Genomic DNA, 23211 nt, shown 5'->3' with positions numbered 1-23211 from the left:
TAAAAATCTTCTGACGAATGTGCACGCAGCGCGTGCACACCTAATTGGAATGGATATGAGCAACATATCTCGAAGAACAACAGTTACAAAGGTGAGTAACCATCTTTTCTCAACTTCAGTTTTCCCACCTACAATGTGTGGTCACTGTTTCCTTACTTGCCTAAGGGGAAGGCGGAGGAGGATGTTATGAATTAATGTTTTTAGTGCTTTAAAAATGTAAAGCAATATTTAATAAGTAATACTGAGTGGATAATGACAAATGGGAATACTGCAGATTTTTTCTTTTTTTCTTCTTTTAAAGATTAAAGGAATCCAATATGGCAGTATCCTTATCTAGAATCTTAGCTATTTGGACTAATTCAGCATTGGATGTCCTTGAATCAAGCTCCCAAAATCTAAAGAGCAGTCTTAATGGAAACTCCAACACAACTGGGAAACTGCTGGAATACGTGTACACGCATTGGGAACATCCTTTGGATGCTGTTAGACACCAGGCCAAGTTGATATTCAAGAATATCCTGCGGATACACCAAGCCACTCTTAAAGGATCTGTTGTAAAATCAGACCCTTTCTTTTCAATGTTGACAGAGAGCTTGCTAAGTTTAGAATGGCACGTTAAAGGAAAATATGCTTCACTTGGCTGTCTGGTGGAGTGTGTGGGTGTTGAAAATATTTTAACAGTGGATAGAACAATCCCAGCGCAAATCTTGGATGTAATGGGTGATCAGTCTCTTGCACCTTATGCAAGTGATCTTTTGGAAACCATGTTTATAAATCACAAGAGTCATCTAATATCTGCATTTCAAAAAAACATCTGGATTAACCACTGGCATGACACATGGGTATCTCCTCTTCTTTTAATATTGTGTGAAGGAAATCCTGACCAAACTACTTATGTAATAGATTATTATTTACCAAAACTGCTGAAATGTAGCCCTGACAGTCTGAGCTACATGATTAAAATTCTTCAGGCTTCAGCTGATGCTAATATTGGTAAGAAAATAAACTTAATATTTATAGTTCAGATGTTTAGATAAGCTGCAGCAATTGTAGAGAAATGATTTCTGTTTTTGTCTTAGAAGTAATAAGTGGGAGAGGCAGGGTGAGAAATTCCAAGCTTTCCTTAATTGCTCTCAGCATAGCTGAGAGGAATTTACAATGATGGCTGAGTGCATATATAAGAGCTTCTCCACTTTAAGTTATGTGTTTACACCCTCACCATAAAGCCAAAATGTCACTCTAGCTTTACTTGTATTTTTTTTAAATTAAGCCTGCCTTATTAGGTTAATTAATAGTTTATTAATAGTTTCCTTATTTATCAGTTTTTAGTTATAAAATGCATGAGAGTTTCTACAGTATTTCTGTATATTTTGTCCATATTTCTTATAAACACTTGCACACAACAAGTTATAGAGGAAACAAATCAGTAGTTCACTTTTGTAGTTCACTTTTAATAAAATATTTTTGTTACAATGGGCTGTGACTAAAAGGTTTATGGTGCTGTTGTAGCTACATGGTTTAGTGGTGGTTCTCAGAGTGGTTTTGTGAACTGCTGCTGTTGGCTCTCCAAGCCATTTCTGGTGGTACTTGGAATAAGGAATGGGGGACCTGATTGGATCCAGGAGAAGATCCTTCTCTTAGGATGTCACCTATAGACTAGAAAGGTTGGGGATGCCTGAAATAGAGTATTGCCATTCCAACCAGTAATATATTAATAAAACAGAAATTATTAATTCTTTCTTTAGGCTCTTGCAATACAAGAGGTGCTCTTGGAGCCTTGATGGCATGCCTGAGAACAGCTAGAGCTCATGGACATTTACAGTTTAGAGAGATCATGAGGGATGGTCTACTATCAATTGGATGTGTAAAGCAAGGTTTAGTTCATCAGCATAATCAGGTAGATGAAGAAAGTTTATTTTTGTGCTTTAAAGTGTGAAGACTTGGTTAGCCTTACAATGTTTTATTTCAGTATCATTATACAAACTTTCTGTCTCAAGTATTTATTCCAGGTAAAAACAAAAAAAGTCTACAGTTCACTTTGAAATGTTTTGTAGGTTCGCATTGATGCTTTAGGTTTGCTTTGTGAAACTCATCGGAGCACAGAAATCTTGACTATGGAGGAGATGCAGCTAATTCAGTTTTTTATTACATACAATTTGAACAGCCAGTCTCCTGCAGTGAGGCAGCAGATTTGTTCCCTACTAAAAAAGGTAATAGTCGAGAATAAACAATATGTACTAAGGCCCATGTATTTATGATGTTTATGCTGTTTAAAACCAAGTCTCTTAGCATGTTATAAAATGGGGACTATTTGTGATCCCGTAATGCTTAAAAGCTCTAGTTGTGGATCAGGCCCCATTGTGCTAGGTACTATACAAACCCAGAACAAAAAGATGATCCCTGCCCGTAAGAGCTTGCAATCTAAATACAAGGTAATAGGGAGTCGGGAGAGTACATGAAAACAATGAGACAGTATTCGTCAACATTATAGTCAGTGGTATCAGTGCGTTATCAGTTTTACTTTTGTACCATGATGCCTACAAAAAACTTGATGAAGAGTTTTGAGGAGGATAATGTGTTATATTTATGGAGAGCTCCTCTCAAGCATGAGGGGCAGCATGGGAGAAACCAATAAAGGTGCTTGTTTGGAAATTTAACAAGTGGATGATGGAGGCTGATATCATTATCCAGTTAGAGCCGGAAGTTGACATTTCGATTAGTGAATGAGAAGTAGGTAGAGTGAGGATAGACTGTGAAGGAACTGAAGAAAAGCAGCTTTTCCTCAAGAGAGGGTAGGGGCGCCAGTGGAAGGATTCAAAGAAGGGTGATGTGGTCAAAGCAATGGGCTAGGAGAATGATCTTTGTAGCAGTATTCTGAATGGATATGAGCAGAGCAAGATTGCATTTGTCAAGGGGTGTTGCGGTAATCGAGACATGAGGTGAAGGAGAGTTTTATCTGAGTGGATGGATAGAAAAAGCTAAAACTGAGAGGGGTTATGCTGAAATAATCTGCAAGATGTAGACATAATCGGGATGTGAAGAGCTAGAGAAAGAACTGCATTGAAGAGGACACCCAGGTTACAGACTGAATGACCAGCACATTGGTAGTGGTGTGCACACTGGCTGAGAAAATTGGGCATGAAGGAGAAAGGTGGGCTTCAGGGCAAAGATTAAGAGCACTGTTTTTGTCATGTTCAGTTTAAGCTGATGGCTAGACATCCATGGGGAGATGTCAGAGACAGGCTGAGATTTTTAGTTTGAACAGAGAAGACTGGTCTGAAATAATCTGTGAGTTGTCAGCATAGGGAAGATAGTTTAATTTGTGCTTGCAGATGAGACTACTTGGAGATAAGCTGTTGAGAGAGAAGAGACGGGGACCAAGGACAAAGCCCTGTGGAACCCACTTAGAAAGCTGGAGAGGGGATGAAGGAGCATCCTCTGAAAGGTGTGCTGGAAGAATAGGTAGAGAAGTAGGAGGAGAAACAGGAAAGGACAGAGTCATGAAATTCAAGAGAAGACAAGATTTTAAGAAGAGCATGGTTGACCATGTTGAAGTTGTCTGACAGGTCAAGGAGGATGAGGACCGAGTGCTGGTTCTGAGCTTTTGGCTATGAAGAGGATAGTAGAGAACTTGGCAAGGGCAGTGTCAGAGGAGTGCAAGGGGCCAAAGCTGAATTGGAGTGGGTCTAGCATGGAATTGGAGGAGAGGAACTCCAGATGATGATTGTAGACTGCATGTTCAGTGAGTTTAGTGTTGAAAGGGAGATGGAGTGGTAGTTGGAGAGGCAAGTGGGGTTAAAGGTGAGAGAGACTAAAGCATGCTAGTATTGTCAGGGAAAGAAAGAACCAGAGGAGGGTGACAAGTAAAGGAGAAGAGTAAGGTAGGGCAGTGCTTCTCAAAGTGGTGGTCCGCGGACCGGTGCCGGTCCGCAAGCTATCAGCTGCCAGTTTGTGGCGAGTTTCCTCATAAGAGCGTCGAATAAGATAATAATATGGCACCGGTCCCTTGCACATTGGGGGGAAAAATTGCCGGTCCCCCACATCAGATAGCTTGAGAAGCACTGAGGTAGGGGATAAGAGTGGATTTGAGAGCAATCAGGAGATGGGGTTGGATGAGGTCACTGGAGCAAGTGGAAAGGTTAGAGGAGGACAGGAAATACGAAACTTCTGTGTATATGATGTGGGAGAAGGAAGAGAGAGTTGTAAGGATGCAGTCGCTGAAGGCAATGAGATATAAAGAAGTGTCTGTGAACTTTTTACAGGGTGGGCATTCCAGAGACAGCAAGAGAAGAGGAGGAGGGGAATGGGCGTGAGGTTAGGAATGGTGGCAGGGATGGAGGAGGTGGATGTGTTATCTAGATTTGTGCTAGCAGGAGAAGGGGGCAGATCAGGGTGGAGAGGGGAGGATCAAGGAATGATGTCAGTAGTGTGTGATTGTTACATGGTGCATGAACTTGTACGCTTTTTGAAACTATAAGCAACTAAACCTGAAACCTATGCCCAAATGTTTTTGTTTAAATCTCCTATTAGTCATACTTCAGTGTGTGTCTGATGAGCTACATTTTGTTTGTGTTTTAAAAGTTGTTCTGCAGAATACAAGAAAGTTCCCAGGTACTTTATAAACTGGAGCAAAGTAAAACCAAACAAGAGTTAATTAAAGAATCAGCTAAATGGGATCATTTTGCAACTTTACAGCAGTATAAAGTAAGTATAGGAGCTGTTGCAAGAAGTATAATAATAATAATACTTAGCATTTTTATAGCACTTGAAAAGCATTAACTACTAATCCACATAACACAGTCAGGAAAATGAAAATGAAGGATATCCAGCTGCCTGCCTGAGGGCTCTTCTCAATTTCACTTTCTAAAGTGAAATTGAGAAGAGCCTTCTAGGCTGGGCAGTTGAGAAACCAAAAAATTCCAGTTTGGTTTTCCCACAATGGAATTTTTTATGAAATCTTTTCCTGGTTTGGGGCAAAAACACTTTTGGAAAGCGCTATTTTCTTTCTTTCTTTCTTTCTTTCTTTCTTTCTTTCTTTCTTTCTTTCTTTCTTCTTAGCTCTAATTTTTTGCCCGCTGTGTTGGGATGCATAACTATATGGGTGTCATCTTGTATCTGATTTCTCAGTACATTTTTGTTAATGTGCATAACATACAAACTGTACTCAGCACATGCCTTTTGTAATCTTCAGGATTTCATGTCATCTATATGTGACAAACTTTTTGAAGCCCTGTTTCCTGGTTCATCCCATCCAACCAGGTTTTCTTCATTAACTATTCTGGGATCAATGGCAGAAATATTTTCTGCTCCAGAAGGTGAGGTGTTTGACTTTCATAGTGGGGCAACGGTAGAGTTTAAAAATGGGTTTGCTTACAACAGTGCCCTGGTTAACTGGGTACTCAATTTCTGTGTCAGTTTTGCAAAACTGACACTTCAGGTGCAGTTTGCTAAATTGTTTCTTCTTTAAATAAAATGAAGGTGTCAATAAAATAAGAAAATTCTGATTTTGGAATAAGTGTAAATTAAAGGATGATAAATGCAGTTTTCAGAAACGATGGGGAATTGAACATGCTGCAGTTAAAATATCAAGACCATAAAAATTGTTAGATTTGTAAAGACTCAAATGATACTGGGTTCTCTGAGTACTGCACAATAAAAGGGTGAATGTTTTTTAATTAGGTGATTGCTCATGTTCTGGTGCAGATAAAGTATTGAGATATTCTTTCTTTCAGTATCAGGACTATCATTCCAAAATATTCATAATAGGAGCCTGTTTTGAAGTGTTTATAATTAGTAAAATCTGTGTTTACGTTGTATGACCAACTTAAAACTAAAATGGTTTGTAAAAAATTATGTAGAAAAAGCTAAGTGTTTGAGCAAGAGAGTAGAACGACTAATGAATTCAGAAACTAGACAATGTTTTTAGAGTGGACTATATTAAAAATTTAGCTAAGTGATCTTATATGTAGGAGTAAAAGTGTGCTTTTCAAAACAGCATTCACTTTTGAGTCTGTTGCTTCATTCCTGTTAATGCCAAGTAGTCAGTCATGGGTAGTCAGCCCCAAAAATCATGTTTTTGGTTTTTTTTAAGAAAAAATATTTTTAATTCTTTTTATTATCTTCTGGGTTTTGAGCTTTTAGAGCTCAGTCTGGTCACATTTTCAGTCTTCTCTCTAAAGCCATAACAGCTAGAAACTTTTTTTTTTTTTAAATGAAACCTGAGTTTCTCACCTAGTAACATGGCTAGAGCTTCAAGGAAAGCTAATTTGGTGAGAGTTGGCAACTATGAGCTTTGAGAATATGAGAATAATTTTTTTTTTTAATGTGGTAAGTACCTTTTGTACTCCCTGGGGCTTGCTTTCTATATTACAAATATATATTTTTAAACAACTCATACTGATTTGTAGGTAGTGATAGGAAAACTCTGTATATTGAAATAATGCATTACTCTGTTTAGCCTTAACACAGTCATAGAACTTGTCTTCATTGTGGGGTGGTGCACACTATGGTGATTTCTGAAGCACACTAATGTAGATCCTGTGACGGGTTGGATCACAGAAACCCTCTTGGGGCTGCCAACTGATGTGCCAAGACTACTTTCACAGACTGGATGCCTTCCTAGTCTGGGTACAATCCTTTCCCCTGGTCCAGCCCTTGTTCCAGCTCAGATGGTAGCTAGGGGATTTCTCATGATGGCTGCGCCCTTTGTTCTGTTCCACCCATTTATATATCTTTTGCATAAGGCAGGGATCCTTTGTCCCTCACTGGGTTCCCACCTCCTCCTTCTCAATGGAAAAGCACCAGGTTAAGGATGGATTCCAGTTCAGGTGACATGATCACATGTCACTATAAGACTTCATTACCCACTTGCCAGCACACATGTATACAGGAAGACTTACAAGTAAAACAGCCATCTGCAGTCAATTGTCCTGGTTGATGGGAGCTGTCAAGATCCCAAACCCCCATTAATGGCCCACACTTTGCATAATTACAATAGGCCATCCGAGTTATATTTCATATTTCTAGTTTCTGATACAAGAGTGATACATTTATACAAATAGGATGACCACCCTCAGTAGATTATAAGCTTTGTAATGATACCTTACAAGAGACCTTTTGCATGAAGCATATTTTAGTTACATTATGTTCACACTTATCAGCATACTTTCATAAAATCATATAGAGTGCAACATCACAGATCCTGCTGGCTCACATCAACTGTTTAACTAGGGAACATTGAGTGCGCATCAGCAGGGTCTATATAGACCAATTAATACTCAACAAATTAGTGTGTGTTAGAAATCAAACTCCCGTAGTATGCATTATCCCGCTATGTAGACAAGCCCTTAAGGTTTGCAGTAGTTCCATTAAATAAAAGTGGAATACAAATTCTTGTTATTTGATAATAACAAAGCATAATGACATTGGTTTCTTTGAACAGGTCAGACGCAAGCAGTCTTTCAGTTGGCTCAAGAGATTGATCCTACCCGTGTTCAAACGTTAATCCAGTGTTTTGCCAGCACTTTTGAGGAAGTAAAAGTTTTAGCATTTGAACTTCTTATGAAACTACATGATAGGTTAGATTTACAGGTATGACATAATTTTAGTTTAAAGATACGGATTCCCTAAAAATCATACTTCCCGTTTTAATTGTTTTATCAAGAACACAGACCACACATCAAATGGAGAAGATCAGAATATGATGGTCATTTTCACAGTAGCACATGAAGAATATGTTTTTGATCTGATATCCTTTTTTGCCTCATTGGTTGGGAGAATAGGAGCAAAATTTAGTGGGGAAGGGAAAGGAACCTTAAGAAAATGACTTGTGGCTGCATGACCCTGTACTGTGATTGTATCATATCTCATAAATTAAGGAGGGGTCAGGCCAAGTCACTACTTAGAAAGAATTAGTGATATGGGTGGTTTAATAGGTGCCAGTTTTCAATCTCCAGCATGTTTGAGGCACTGTTGTTGAAGGGGCTGTCTTCCTGAAGAGGCGTAAAACCCGAGGACCAAACCACTTCTGGTCATTGAAGATCCTGTGGCATGCTCTGATAGACTAGGGTTAATGACATGAGTGTTCTAGCAAAGTTCCAAGTTGGGTGGTTATATGCTGAGTATCTAAATTCCCCCATTAATATCAGTTGAAAACAGATACTTGTTACTTTCTGCTTTTAAATATTGTGTTGCTATGTGTTGTTAAGCTGCTTCTGCCTTCACCCCTGAGGTGTTTCATTTTAGTGGTGGATGAAGTGAACACAGTATATGCTTTGCCCATCACTAGGTAAGGAATCCCAGGAAGGAAGGCACTAAAGAGTGAAAAGTATTGACTATCCGTGCCCTGCTATGCCTTCCTTTTGAAGGGTATTGCTGAGGCATTTGACTCACCTATTGTTGTACCTTAGAACATTCAGCTCTTGGTCTCTCTCCCTTACACTGGTTCTTTGTGGCTGGTTTTAAATTTATTTTTTAAGCTGTTGCCTCTATTGTCTGCAAATTGTCCCCTGATTAACCTGATTCTGGTTTATTTAATTCTTGCCATTTATTACCCTGAAAAAGCTTGATTTAGAATGTATAAACAAATCAGTGGGCAGCTGCTCTTTGGTTTTGATTGTTTTTTTGTGTGCTGCACAGTTAAAATGCAGAAGAACATGTTTTGTTTTCATAATGTTTGAAGTGTCTGAGCACTGCTTGGTATGTGAAGAGTCTTATTTTCAGATTTCCTGAATGTTAGTAAATGTGCTTATGCAAATCCCTGTCTTGACATATGGTAGGTAGTTGGTATACCAAAGAGAGACCTGTGAGAAAATGCATTCCAGTGAAGTCACTGAAAAGTAGACCCAAAAGGGTTTGAATTAAAATAATTAGCACTGTTGATATGCAAACTGAAGAAAAATGTATATTGAAAATTACTGAACCTGTATTTTTTTTATTTCAGGATTCTGAAAATCTACATCTCTTATTTCAGGCAGCCATGGATCTTAGCATAAGTACCAAACCCTATGACTGTGTTACTGCCTCATATTTGCTGAACTTTTTAATACATCATAAAGGGCTACTGAATGGCTGCTTAAAACATCAACAGGTTGCACATACATTTCAGATAGATGAGGATATGTCTGCAAGCACCATGGAAAAGAACACTTTAGCTGGTTAGTTCTGAGGAATAGAAACTTTTTGGATTTGTTTGTTTAGAAGCCTCCATCTTATTTTCTTGCTGGCTATTGTTATGGGCATTCCGGAAAGAATAAATGTACCCAAACTTTTATGAAAATAGGTTAGATTTAAGCATTATACTTGGTATAAATAGAACAGTTTGAGAGCTGATAGTCCTTGCAGGTCACCTCAGGGATGGCAACTTGTCTTAACCCCTACCCCAGCCATGTACTGTAGGACAGAAAACTGGCCCCGCCCTCCTGCGCTAGATGTAGCCGTATAATGCTCCACTGCCTATGCCTTATTCATACTGAAAGCTTGGGCTTTCTTGTTAACACACTGTTCTTGGCCGCTCATAGTCTTTATTTATTTATTTGTTTTATTTATTTTTAATTTGTAGAAGGCATGTTTCTTTCTCATAAATTCTGTAGAATCGCCTATAGTCTCAGGCCAAATTTTTAAACATGGCATCTCAAAAGCACCTTAAGTAATGTTTTGACTCCTGAAGTAAGAGCCCTGATTTTTTTTTTCAGTGGTGGCAAGCACCATTAGCTCCTGTTGAAGTCCTGCTGAATTCCTAATGGCCTGTGGTTGCCCCTGTAACTGTAAAAGACAGGTACAAAGCAAGGGCCTGATCTTTTTCTTGCGCTGTGCTTCAGAATTTTTCTTACCCATCTTCTTAACTTGGAGGAAGGGTGTTCGACTCATTCTCTGGAGAGGGCTGAATTCTATTTGCATATGGCCTTGAGTTAAAACTTCGGAACAACGTTCTCCCCTCCATCCACACCGTATTCCACACTGATATCAATGAGCAGTTTACACAGATATCAATGGTAGAGTATATCCTTTATGCAGTAAATAAGCTTTTATTTATTTACACTTTACTTTACCATTGCTCTCTGCATTGCTCAGTGTGAAAATATGCTCACTTTTAGGCTTCACGGCTATTTCTGCCATTTTTTCTTTTTCTTTTCATGGTCTCTTCCACTGTTTTTCCTTTGTTTTCTTTTCTGCATCAACTCTTAATTGCCTGCCCATGACCTGTGTCAGCTTAAGTCTTAACCTCTTCAGCATTCCAGTGCTAAAATAAACAACAAAATAATATTTACATTTAAAATGCCTTTAGGCTTTAGGCTTTAACCCCCCCCCCCCCCCGAGTAATTAGGCAGGGGAGTTGACTCCTCTGAATCATTGTTTCAAGTGATCTGCAACCTCAGACACACAGCACTGTGTTGGGTACATTTTATTCAGTGCAGCTATGAGGGCTAGAAATCTTTTTTAAACAAAAGCTTAGATTTTGCACGATCAGCCTACATATGTTGTGTGGGCCCCACAAATGCATCATATAGGCTGGATCCAGCCACAAACGCTATCCATCTGTCTGTCTTGGATACTGAGGTATTCAGATACTTCAGTCTTTTAAAGTATTTTTGACACCTGTGATTTATGCCTTGTCTACACTGCCACATTTTGTTGACAAAACTTATGTCGACACCCAAAAATCGCCAAAGGGTGTTCACACTTGCTCCCTCTGTCGACAAATCATGTCCACATTGGGGACACCATCACCGACAGGGTGAGCAATGCACCATGAGTATGTATCCCACAGTGCAGTGTTGTAGGAAGGAAGAGCTGATTGCTGCACATCTTGGGATTCTCTCAGAGTTCTCCCACAGCCCCCTGAGCTGCCGAGAGCAGCATCATGAGTAGCTCTGTGAGTTCTCCGTGCTGAGGAATGGCAAAGAAGCACAGCAGTCTGTCCCCCTCCCCCTGCAGCACCAGTCTGTCTGGTGCTGTATTCCTAGTGCATCTCAGAACAGGAGCATTCCAATGATTTGCTCCTGAAACGGAGCAGCACACAGATACTTCCCGGAGCTTTGAAAGGGGAGGGGCACATGTCTGCAGGGCAGCAGAGGTCAAAACACTGCGCAGAGCCATCAGGGCAGGCATTGTGGGATACTGGCTGAAGCCAGTTCTGTCGACAAAACAATCAGCAGTGTCTACACTGGCTCTTTGTTGACAATAAAGGGAGGGGAAAAGACAAAAGTCTCTCGCCAAAACAAAGCATTTTTTGTGACAAAAGTCCCATTGTAGTGTTCTTGCTGTTTTGTCGCCAAAAGGCAGTTTTTGGCAACAAAACTTAGTAGTGTAGACAGGGCCTCTGTATAGATACCTTTGTCCTAGAACAGGGGTTGGCAACCTTTCAGACGTGGTGTGCTGGGTCTTCATTTATTCACTCTAAGGTTTCGCGTGCCAGTAATACATTTTAACGTTTTTAGAAGGTCTCTTTCTACAAGTCTATAATATATAACGAAACGATCGTTGTATGTAAAGTAAATAAGATTTTTAAAATGTTTAAGAAGCTTCATTTAAAATTAAATTAAAATGCAGAGCCCCCTGGACTGGTGGCCAGGACCCGGAAAGTGTGAGTGCCACTGAAAATCAGCTCACGTGCCGCCTTCGGCACCCATGCCATAGGTTGCCTACCCCTGTCCTAGAGTATGGAGAGAGGTGATGATGCTCTCCAGTGCAGTGTTTTGGGCCCAACCTGTTTGGTTGTCTTTCAGCGCCACCCCAATATAAATGTTGTAGTAAGGATGGGAAAGTACGACTGAAAATCACTTGTCCGTCTTAAGTGCCGAAATAAGGATTTATATGTCATCCAAGTTTGAATGTTCTGCCAAAGTGGTTGTTATTTAACTAACCCTTCTTTAAGGGCAAATTCCTCCTTCTAATATGTGTATGTTACTTCCATTTACTTCAATGTGAGCTGTGTGATTGTGTCTGAAGATAGTGTTTGATCATTAGTCTTTACAGAAAATAGTCAACTTAGGCTAAGATTTCAAATTGAGCTTATTGTTGGACACTGAGTGAATGAAAAATGTGGATAATATGTTGGGGCAAGAACTTGAAGGACAGTGACAAGTTTAAAGAGAACAATTACTGTGCAATTTACCGTAATTTATCTTGCTGGCAAGCTTAATCTGTATATGTATTTAAAATAATTTTCCTTTTCTGTGTTATGCTTTTTATTCTAGTAATCAAATATTTGTTATCAAACCTCGAGCGAGAAATATTCCAAGCTGAAAAGTCTCTGCTGCAAGCAGCAGCTTCGTTCCCAATGTACGGGAGAGTACACTGTATAACTGGCGCTTTGCAGCAGTTATCTTTAAAGTAAGTAAAACATACTGCTGTGTGTAGTGATAAATGAGTAGTGAAATTGTCTCAGCCTTTCACAAGAACATTAAAGAATACCACCTAATTCACAATAAGATCAGCAATGTATAGTCCTAATGCAGTGGTTCTCAAACTTTTGTACTGGTGACCCCTTTCACATAGCAAGCCTCTGAGTGTGACACCCCCCCCCCCGCAATAAATTAAAAACACTTTTTAATATATTTAACACCATTATAAATGCCGGAGGCAAAGTGGGGTCTGGGATGGGGCCTCACAGCTCGTGACCCCCTATGTAATAACCTCATGACCTCCTGAGGGGTCCCGACCCCCAGTTTGAGAACCTCTGCCCTAATGCCTGGATTCTTTACTGTTTAGGGTTTTTTTAGTAGGTGCTGACTTCATAATTCTGATTTATGGAACATCTTATTTAAAATTAATTGTATAATTGCAGATGTTATTTTTACTTCAATTATTTCTTGAAGTTTTGAATATATAATTACTTTTAAATTCCTTGTTTGTATTTTCTTAAAGTAACTTGACCTTGATGACAGAATGGAGGCAGATGGTTACAAAGCTTATTTTAATGTCATACAGACTTTCGTCTGTAGTATCTCCCATTGTCCAGAGTTCATCGCCAGAGGGCCTTATTCCAATGGATAATGATTCAGGTAAATGAAATCCATTTTAGCAATAATTGAGGTTGCTAGTGTTTTATTTAAGCATTCAAATTATGTTGTAAGTCCAAAGTTATGAATGGTTACAAAGTTTTTAATCAAATGTCTGTAATATATTTGTAATTGACAAAGTACTTTAAAAAATCATACATTAGCATTTAAAATCCTTTCAGGAAGACACAGTATGTATTGGGACTGGTCCTACTAGACTACTCTGTTGGACTTTCAGCATGTACCTGCAGCCTACCCATTTTGAACTCCCCTTGTCCTTAGCCCCTAACCCTCGTGGCCAGCATCCTGATTCATCTTCCCCATCAGCTATCATCCTTCTGAGTCCCACAGAGACAAGTGAAGGCAATAAGTTTGTTACCACTTTAAGGTAGGCTGAGTTAGGACATAAATCCATTCCCCAGATGCCAGCAGTCGCACACCCCTGCCAGATATACAAAGCTATTGGTAGAGGCTTTGAGTTAGCATCTGCCTTTGCACATGGCCCCACAAAACTAATACTGCCCTGGTAGGGAACTCTAAGCAATATAGACTGTAAAGTCTGGGCCAAATCTTGCTGAATTTATGTATGTGAAGTACTCCTGTGTCATCAGCCAGGTTACTTTTTTGCAGTTCTTAATTTGTGCCAGGGCTGAGCTCTGATACTTGTAGGAATGGCAATTCATAGCCCCGGCAACTCTGGGCTTGCTGCATTAGTTATGAATGTAAAAAAAATGGCTTGAGCTCTGGTACATTATTACTTGAGCCCTTGCACCTCTTTCGTGACAGATTATGCACTGCTTTTTTGAGGATTGTGTCCAATTTTTGTTAAAGTTGAGTTTAGTTATACATGTCTGATATTGTAAAATAACAGTGAACAGTAACTTCTTTTGTTTTAAAAGTTCTTGGATATGTACAGACTTTTTCCTTTGAGTTGTTTTATTTTAAAATATCAGAATCTTAAACCATTAGCTAACTTGGATAAAGGACCTATTTTCTCACACTCTAGTTAGAAAGCATTCGTTTGAAGCATAAATATGACAAAGTGAGTAGAAGGAAGACTGTTTTCTTAACAAAGGCAGAACTGATTATTAGGGAGGTATTTGCTTTTTATTACTAACCAACTGTTTTCTAGTAATGTACCTAAAAAAGGTCTCTGTGTGTGTGTGTGCGGGGGGGAGGGGGAGTTGTGAATGACAAATGTCAAAATGATGAATTATTATCTTAAATATTCTCTTATTTAAAACTTAGAAACTGCAGGTCATTTGCAGATGATCCTGCATGAGATACAGCCACGAGATACAAATGATTATTTCACTCAAGCAAAAATATTGAAAGAACACCACAGAGTAGACTTTGCAAAACTGACTGACAACGAGCCAGTTGAAAATGTTTGCACAGAAATTAGAGGTAATTCAGAAGCTGCTTTTTAAAATTAAATCAGGATATTTTCCACAGAACAAGCAATTTTCTGTGGATGATCCAAGTTAGAAGTTATTTGGTATGTATAGCATTTCACTTTTAATAATAAATATGTCAGAAGCTAGTTTGTTTATGGGCATGCTTTTAAAGGTTAATTCACTGTATTTCCAGAAGATTGTGGTTAATCTCTCTCTTGGCTACAAGAGAAGATGAGTCATTTGCTGTTGGCCTAGTTATCTATTGCCTTGTCTACACTGGCCAGATAATCTTTAACACCTTTATATCAAGCTAGGTTTAAACACAGTTTTTGCTTTGATCCTAGTATAGTTTCCCTGTGCAGCGTACACAAGGCCGGTAGGGAATTTATTAATGCAATAAAGCCCAAATCATGAACTGACACAAAGAGCCTCTGCTTTGAAGACTCCATTATTAAAATAATAGGGGATGTTGTGTAATTAATCCACTGGGGCTGGATGAATTGTAAACTTGTTTTTCATACTTTTTTTAAAGTCTTTGTTCGTGGTGATACATAATAATACCTAAAGTATAAAAAAAGTTGTATTTTATACAGTTTTTAAAGGTAAAAACCTAAAACTTCCAACTGTCTGGACTCATTTATTTTCATTAGTTTAAAATAGTTATGGATGGGCTGTGCTTTTTTATTTCATGGAAACAGTACTGTAAATACAGTGTTTTGGACTCCCTTTTTATTGTAGTTCATGTGATGAACACTAGATGGGGCCATTGAGTTATAAACATTTATGCTTATAAAAGGTCTCATAAAACTTTGAGTCTAGGTTAAAAACAAATAAGATGTGGTGAATGATAAATTTCTGACTGGTATTGAAGCTTAATTCCAAAACAAAGTAAAACCTACGTTTACTTTTCATCCCGAAGTTGTAGTTATATGTGTGGTTTTATTGTCAATAGAATGGCTTCATTGACCAAAACAAAGGATATCAACCATTTAAAATATCACACTGATTTTTTTTTTGTCAAATTGTATGCCAAGCACAACAATGTAGTATAGGAATCTCAAGAATGGAAAATTTTGTTCATATTAAAATTATTTTTGTAAGAAGATTAAAGTTAGGAGCACTAATGATGAAACAAATTTCTATTACAATTTATTTAACTGAGTTATATGATATTGCAAATATTTTATTTTATTTTTAAGGTAAAGAAGGGCAAACATGTGATGTAACAGCTCAAATGGTACTAGTATGTTGCTGGAGAAGTATGAAGGAGATATCCTTGCTTTTAGGGATGCTGTGTAAACTTCTGCCTTTACAGACTGCGTCTGGATCTTCTGATGGGTTAATAACAGTAGAACAGGTATGAAAATACTTTCTGCTATAAAATCTTGCATTTCTGGAAGAGGTTTCTAAAAATTTCTGGAGGGGGAAAATATGGAAAAATTGCATTCATTATCTTGTTCTTTATTTTACATTGTTTATTTTTCAATAAATTGATATGCAAAAATAATCAAAACTGTAGGAGTAAGAGGCGAGAAAAAATAGAGTAACAAGTTATTAAATTGTACATAGTTGCTGGAATTAATATTCTGCTAACGAACTCATGAGCTATTCATTCTTGTTCAGTAGTGTTAGGGCCTTTACCAGGTATACGCTACAGCCATTGACATTCTGTCCAGTGTGAGGCGGTGTTGCACATATTAATTTAGAAATAGGACTTTACTCTATTTTAGTGAATTAAAGACTCAATGGAATGTCTTTGCTTCCATTTTGAAACATGGAAGTTCAGACTTAAGTTGAAAATGTTCTTTTCTTGGACTTCATACTCAGTAATTTTGGGGGAAGAATTATGTTGATTGTTTCTGAGTATCATGTTCTGCATAATATGGTTGATTAAAATTATAGACATTTTGTGGGTTGGTCCCTCTTTCAACTGTCCCCCCACCTCCCACCCCACCGTTTTTAAATTGAAAGACCACAAAAGCTAGCACACTGCCTGGGAATGTTCAAGAGGCTTGAGTTCTGTGTTTACTAGAAATTAGGTTACCGCAAGTATTTTATTTGGGAATATTTTGAATTTATTAGATTTCTGTTTTTAATTGATGATCTTTTTCCTTTCCATATGGTTTCAACAAAACCAGTTGCCAACATGGAAAACTGAAATATGTAGCACATACTTCATGTTTAATCTTTTTCAACTGAAAATAAATATTTAGTTTTTCTTAAGGTGTTACCACATTCTAGAACAAAATAAATAACAGTATAGTATGCTGGTGATCTGATTTATTATGCTGTCTCATGTGCAGTGCCTTGGAAATAATGCTAATATTTTTTTATTCACATATTGTCTCCAGCTCATATGTTTGCATCTGGTTAGCAGCTGTGCTTGTACTGTTGCAAAGCTCTGGAGTTTAGATGAGAGAACAGCAATATGTCTCTACTGTTATGTTTCTTAACCTGTTCCAAGTCAAACAGGAATTGGTGTCTTGGAGTTAGTCAGCTCTGGAGCTGGCACTTCCATCTTCACTTGGAAATGCTGCAACAATTAGTGCTTGCTTCATTGGTGTTTGTCAGGGTATTTAGACACATAACTCTGATTTTCATAGGTGGCTCTGCTTTCATGCCATATATAAACCAAAATGTCTATGTTTTCTTTTTAAAGAGTAATAAACTGACTTTTCAGTCAAGTGGTTGAATCGTGGAATCTTCATTTACTTAGGATTAGCAGGAAAATACATGTAGACTGATTGACTATATCAGGGGTAGGCAACCTACAGCACGCATGCCGAAGGTGGCACGCGAGTTGATTTTCAGTGGCACTCACGCTGCCTGGGTCCTGGCCACCAGTCCGGGGGAGGTGGGGTCTGCATTTTAATTTAATTTTAAATGAAGCTTCTTAAACATTTTAAAAACCTTATTTACTTTACATACAACGATCGTTTAGTTATATATTATAGACTTATAGAAAGAGACCTTCTAAAAAACATTAAAATGTATTACTGGCATATGAAATCTTAAATTAGAGTGAATAAATGAAGACTCGGCACACCACTTCTGAAAGGTCCCGACCCCTGGACTATATTTAGTATATAAAATTGTGTCTTCTAGCTAGAAAAATGAAACTGTTTCTTTAGTCTAAAAATAATTAATAAAGTTGTATAGTGCCATAGTAGTATTTGGAAATTTTAACTTCAGAACTTGTATTATCCTAATTAATAGACTGTCTTCATGAAAACATCACCATTGAAATCCTTTAGTGAATATTCTGTTTGTGTGCATTTTTAGTGTAATAATGTTTGACTTAATTACATAATCTATATAAACAGAAGAAAACATAACTGTAAGCTCCTTTTTATGTAGCAGCACCAGATTGTGGATTTAAACCACTGGCATCACTGGTCCAAAGTAAATGAAAATATTCCTGCCGACTTTTATAGGTTTTGGATCAGACATGTGATGCAATAGACATCCCAATGAAGAATTCTCACTCAGCGTTCTCCCTGGTGCACTGGGGCAATGTGTGCTGTAATAGTAGCTCCATTGCGCTTGGAAAGGGTGCATACGCTTCTCCCCACATTGGGCCCAACGCTGCTGGCACATGCGGAGCAGGGATGGTTAATGTTCCTGCAGTCACACTAACTTGGAGCAAGATACCTACTCTTCGCAGTCTGGTGTGGCTGGCCCTGCACCATGATACAAAGGGAAGAGGAAGTTTCCTTGCCCTGGCTGCCCCCATATTGAACTTCCGCTGCTTCTTACTTTATTAGATAAACTGTATTTATTTCCTACATGTTAGTTGTGGAATTAAAAAGCTCTCTTCGTATTAAAGAAAATATGCATCTTTCAACAATATAGAATACAAATAAGCCATTTCACTTGTTTTCATGGAAGATGCTGTTTGTGTTAATTGGATCTTGATATCCATTTCCAGTAAGTTATATTACTTGATACCAAGTTCACTCCATTTAAATGGAAGTCCATTTGAAAACTCATGAAAGCAAATTTAATAGCATTGCTCTAAGCCAGGTATGTAAGACAAGCAGCTAATGGACAAACCACCTGGCACAGCACTACCAATCCTTTTCAGTTTTGATCTATAATATTCCTTTTTTTCCAGTCCTGGGCCTTTCTTGAGTTTAGACTGCTAATTGTGCAAAATGATCTGGTGGTTTTGTGATGTGGAGAAATAGCAGTGGCAAACTATGATGAGATCAGATTCTTCTCTCACCCATGTCAGGATTTGAACTTGGAAAGTGGTGCTTTGATGTAAGCACTAAAAGTGCTCAGCACTTCAGTTGCTTAGCTTTTCAGTTTCTGTATGAAGAGGGTTGGACTTTCACAGCCAGACCATAGGTCATATATGGAGTCATACCTTTGGGTGAGCAATGGTTATTGGCAGCCAGTCGTGGCTGTCCTGTGTCAGAGCCTCTGCCACGGCTAATTCTCAGTGCTTTTTTCAGGAGTTCTTTTTCAAGAGCTGGCTGACTGTGTCTGTCTATAAAGGGACAGTGTCAGGGAGAAGCAGCTCTTGACTGATCCATTCTCTGCAGCTGGCAGTTAGGGATAATGCTCTTTTTTTTCTAATTCATTATTAGCCCAGCTTCATTGAAGTAAGACGTTAGATTCATATGGTGTTCATGCAAGGCCCAGTGGCTGCTTCATACTGTGGCAGGCCTTGGGGCTATGGCTTTTGTCAGGGCTGGGAATGAAGTGGTCCTTGTAGGTTTAGGAAGTGTTAGGGTGCTTTGAATTTGAGAATCAAAAAGTGAGGAGGCTGACGGCCTGGAGTGGCTGTGGTCTTAATCCTCCTTTCCTCTGCTGCCAGAACAGGTTGCTTTTGGGACATATCTTCAGGGTCCATAAAATTGCCATCACTTGGCCAAAAAAGGTAAATTTTGTCTTTGTGCTCATCGGTGTTTACCATTCACATATGAAACTGAAATACTAAGGCTTTAATTTTGCATTCTCTTACTACTGGACTAGTGACTTCAGTGGGATTCTGCTCAGTAGTAAAGACTGTGCCTGCTAGTAAGTACAGGTGTGTTTATATATAAAATGTCAGTATCTGTATCTAGATAGCAGTGTTGCATCTCTTGCAGTCTTTTCATGAGTCTCTGAATGTTTGGTATTAAAATCCTAGAACATGCAGTCAAGTTTCAAGTCCTCCTGGTTATAGAGAAAATCTTGAAAATGTGACTCCTAAAGCTTGAAAAGCTAGAGGCAAAGAAAAAGAACTCCAAATGTATTTTTAAAATATCTTGATTTATGACTTTTCTATGCTTGGGATTGCCAATGCTATGTGTGTGAAAAACATTTCAGAAGGGAGAGATTTACATCTGCCTCTGCTTGGAAAGCTAAAATCTTATATGTGCACTAAGATGATATTTGGATTAAAATGCACTTCAGGAGAGAGTTTAGCTCAAATATCTGCAAGTATTGATACCCTTTTCTTCCTGTATCTTAATATATGGATTTCATAATATATGATGAAAAAATATTTAGATTTCCTTTGACTGTAAAAGGGGAAATGTCTTCTGTTTGGTGCTAGCTTTTACTTTACCAGAATTTGGATAAAATGCATTATGAAGCAGTAGAAGTGGAAAACTATATGCACCTGGCTTAAGTTCTGTGATAGTATCCTCTGCAGTTTATAAACTGTTACTTTTAGTTATCACTCAAAATGAGTGGGCATAATTTTGTTCCTGAGTTTTATTTGAGCTGCTTGTCAGGTTGAACTTTTGTGAATCGGCATTAAAAATGTATAATCATTTTAGATTTGTCACATGATTCAGTAATCTGCTTTTTGTGTGACTTTAGTAAACAGTCATCATGGAAACTCACTGAGAATAATAGGTAGTATTGACAAAATTTTCTGTTTTTTTGCAGAATAAAATCCTGGCATTTCTGAAGATGTACTGATGCTTACACACTTGATTTATTAATAGAATTATAGGACATGATGTCAGTGGCATTTATTCTCTGAAGACAACATTTTAGTGTATCTCACATTTTAAGTGTAGTTCTTGTTATACTAAACAGTTAAATGGACAGTGTAGACTATTTTTCAAGCTTCTAAAAGGTTTTTAATGACCACAGATTGTAAAAAAGAAAGTATATTTTCTTACTAAATACAAAACTTTTCATTTGGCAATCTGTTTTTCTTTTGCTGTGAACAAAGCTACCCAATTTAAGAAGTAACATGTTTTGAGATGTAAGGGGCCAGCTACTTAAAATATAATAGGAATCCTTTTCTCTTCACAAATACCCTTCCAAATGTTTATTTCCATTCATGTTCTTCAGTGTACATTTGTCTCTGCCCTTTGCTAACATCCTGAGTAAAACCGCATGAGAGAATCTTGTTTGTAGCTCAGGAAATCAGTGACTCACATAGGTCACTACAGTCTTCTATAATTTGTTCTGCAGTTAATGACACTGCACTGAGAACAAGAATTGAGTCTAGCATGTTTTAGGATAGTTTTCTTATGTTTAAACTAAAATGCCTTTCACCACTTGCATTCTACTTTTGTATTTTCCTTGCTTTGTTGATAACTATCTGACCTTTTTAACCTGAGAAAATGTTGTTGTGTCTCAAATGAGAGGTATAAAGGCATAAGGTGGTATTGACACCGTTGGGGAACACTTGTTTGAAATTTCAGTCTCAAAGTATTTTGTGTAAATAAATGTACTAGTTGTATCAACTCAAATCATGACTTGCATTTTTAATTTTTTTTTCTAGGTTAAAGATATAGGAGACTACTTTAAACATCATCTTTTGCAGTCAAGGCATAGAGGGGCATTTGAATTAGCTTATACTGGCTTTGTGATGCTCACTGAAATACTCTCCAGGTAAAACCCACATATTCCTTATTTTAAAAAAAGTGTGTAACAGTTTTACAAACTATGGCCTTGATTCTGCAACTGACTGTGCAAACAATGCCTTGCACCTTTGTAGAGCTCCATTGATTTCAATGAGGATTTATATAGCTTCAGGTGTACATCGTTTGGAATTAGTTGCATGATATATGACTGTATGGACTGTTTTATTTTAGTTGTATCCAGGCACTCGAGTTGGAATGGTAAGAGTTAAATGGCTAGTTCTTAAAAGAAAAATAAAACAGACAACTCACCCTTTTCTTAATTTCTGTAGTGCTACCTACTGAAAAATTAATAGGAGCGCATGGGAAAATTGGAGTGAATCCCATGGATCCTGCAGTTTTTAAAATCTGAGAATGAGTAGTAAATTTGCTATATTCAACAAGCAGCTTTATATTTTCCTGGAAATTCTCGTCAATTTTCATTGCATAAACTGTGTATTCTGACTTTTGGAAAATTACCTGAAAATGATTTTTCCCTGTAATTTTATTTTTATACTTTCCTATGAGAACAAAACCAACTGAACTGCCTCTGTGCCTAGGTAAGGGTGGATTTTCCATTATGTGCTTAGAGAATAATTTCACAAAATAGATAGTGAAGTGCTTGCATTGCTGCTTTGAGACCTAGGGAAAGGGGGTAAGTAGGGACAGTATTGAGTTTTTAATGAGACAAACCAAAATGCAAAATCTCCCTTAATGACTATGCTTTTCTGAGCAGCAAAGCTGACAAAAGCCTAAACATTTTGTTTATACACTGTATTAAATCCTGTCCCTCTTGAAGTGAATGGGAGTTTTGCCATTGACTTCACTGGAGTCAGGATTTCTTCCCTTGATTTCAAAGAGTCTAACTATTGTGCAGATTCACGAGACGAGCTGCTATTTACTTTCTTATATAACCTTTTGTATTAGAGCTGTACCAATTTTAGCTGTGTCGGGGGGAATTTTTTCAGAAAGGAGACTAGTGTAGGCTCAGCCACTGGATGCTGAGGTAGCAGTTCATGGGACCTGCTAAGACGGTTGAAACTCAAGTTTTTCAACAGCATGAAGAGTGTCAACCTACTTGTAGTAATGTGGTTAGTTTTTTCTGCTTATAAGAAAATTGGCACCATTAGCCACCTTTGAGATACAAAACGGGTGATTTAAAGGTAACCAAATTTGATATATAGAGAAAACAATATGTTCAGTTAGTTGAGTCTGTGGAAGAACTAAATCCAGTTTCAATGTAGATATATGTAAAACAAGATAAGAGACTAATCACTGTGGGACCCTGAGACCTCTGGGGCACTTTGGCTTCTCTGCAGGAAACCAATCTTTTATGGAATTCTCTTTTTGAAGATTATTATGGGCTAACCTACAGGCAGGCCTCTGACACATCAGACAGATCTCCTTGGTCTGTCCAAAGGTGTCCCTGTGATATTGCCAGCCTTAAACTGTGAATACTAATCCTCATGCAACCTTAGTTCAGAAAATATAATACCACCTTTTATCTTTGTACTTCTCCTGTGTTAGCAAGGGATTATCCACTATCATGGACAACTAGTACATGTTGTGGTGGGCTCCCATCCAGCTAGACAGCTTCCTTAAACAACATCTCATCTATATTATCCCATCAGCTAAGTGAATCCTATCTGGATGGGAATAGGCTTGCGCATTTGTACTTGATGTTTCCTACCATATGCCAGGTTGGGATACAAAAAAATATTCTGCTTTCTGTTGGGTAACAGCTGCTACTTAATATCTATTCCCATAGGTTTAATAACAATATTTACTATTACATCCAAGTCCTCATAAGTCTGCAGAATGAAATATTGGGCATGGAACAACCTTTCTTTTTTAACTGAAATTAATTAATTACTTCTGATGTCCTCTTTTGCAAGTCTCTGGAGTAATCAAACTCTTTCTCTTTCTTATCTAAATTTGTAACTTTAATTCTGCTTCAGATGA

The 23211-nt window shown here is 37.9% G+C and overlaps 1 protein-coding gene across 10 annotated transcripts in view; it reads left to right on the top strand.

Moving 5' to 3' along the window:
• THADA (THADA armadillo repeat containing) overlaps positions 1-23211 on the top strand; it is a 335835-nt gene that overhangs the window by 29472 nt on the left and 283152 nt on the right. For all 10 annotated transcript variants that reach the window (XM_039529575.1, XM_039529574.1, XM_039529572.1 and 7 more), the window contains exons 11-22: positions 302-993; positions 1746-1897; positions 2055-2210; positions 4582-4704; positions 5192-5315; positions 7442-7590; positions 8942-9155; positions 12198-12333; positions 12868-13004; positions 14250-14408; positions 15598-15755; positions 21132-21241. In XM_039529575.1, the coding sequence (XP_039385509.1) occupies positions 302-993; positions 1746-1897; positions 2055-2210; positions 4582-4704; positions 5192-5315; positions 7442-7590; positions 8942-9155; positions 12198-12333; positions 12868-13004; positions 14250-14408; positions 15598-15755; positions 21132-21241 (2310 nt within the window). The remainder of the gene's footprint in view (positions 1-301; positions 994-1745; positions 1898-2054; positions 2211-4581; positions 4705-5191; positions 5316-7441; positions 7591-8941; positions 9156-12197; positions 12334-12867; positions 13005-14249; positions 14409-15597; positions 15756-21131; positions 21242-23211) is intronic.

Source organism: Mauremys reevesii, linkage group 3 (assembly GCF_016161935.1).
Source record: "Mauremys reevesii isolate NIE-2019 linkage group 3, ASM1616193v1, whole genome shotgun sequence".
Lineage (NCBI taxonomy): Eukaryota > Metazoa > Chordata > Testudines > Geoemydidae > Mauremys > Mauremys reevesii.
The sequence above is the reverse complement of the archived record's forward strand: the minus strand, read 5'-3'. Positions and strand labels throughout refer to the sequence as shown.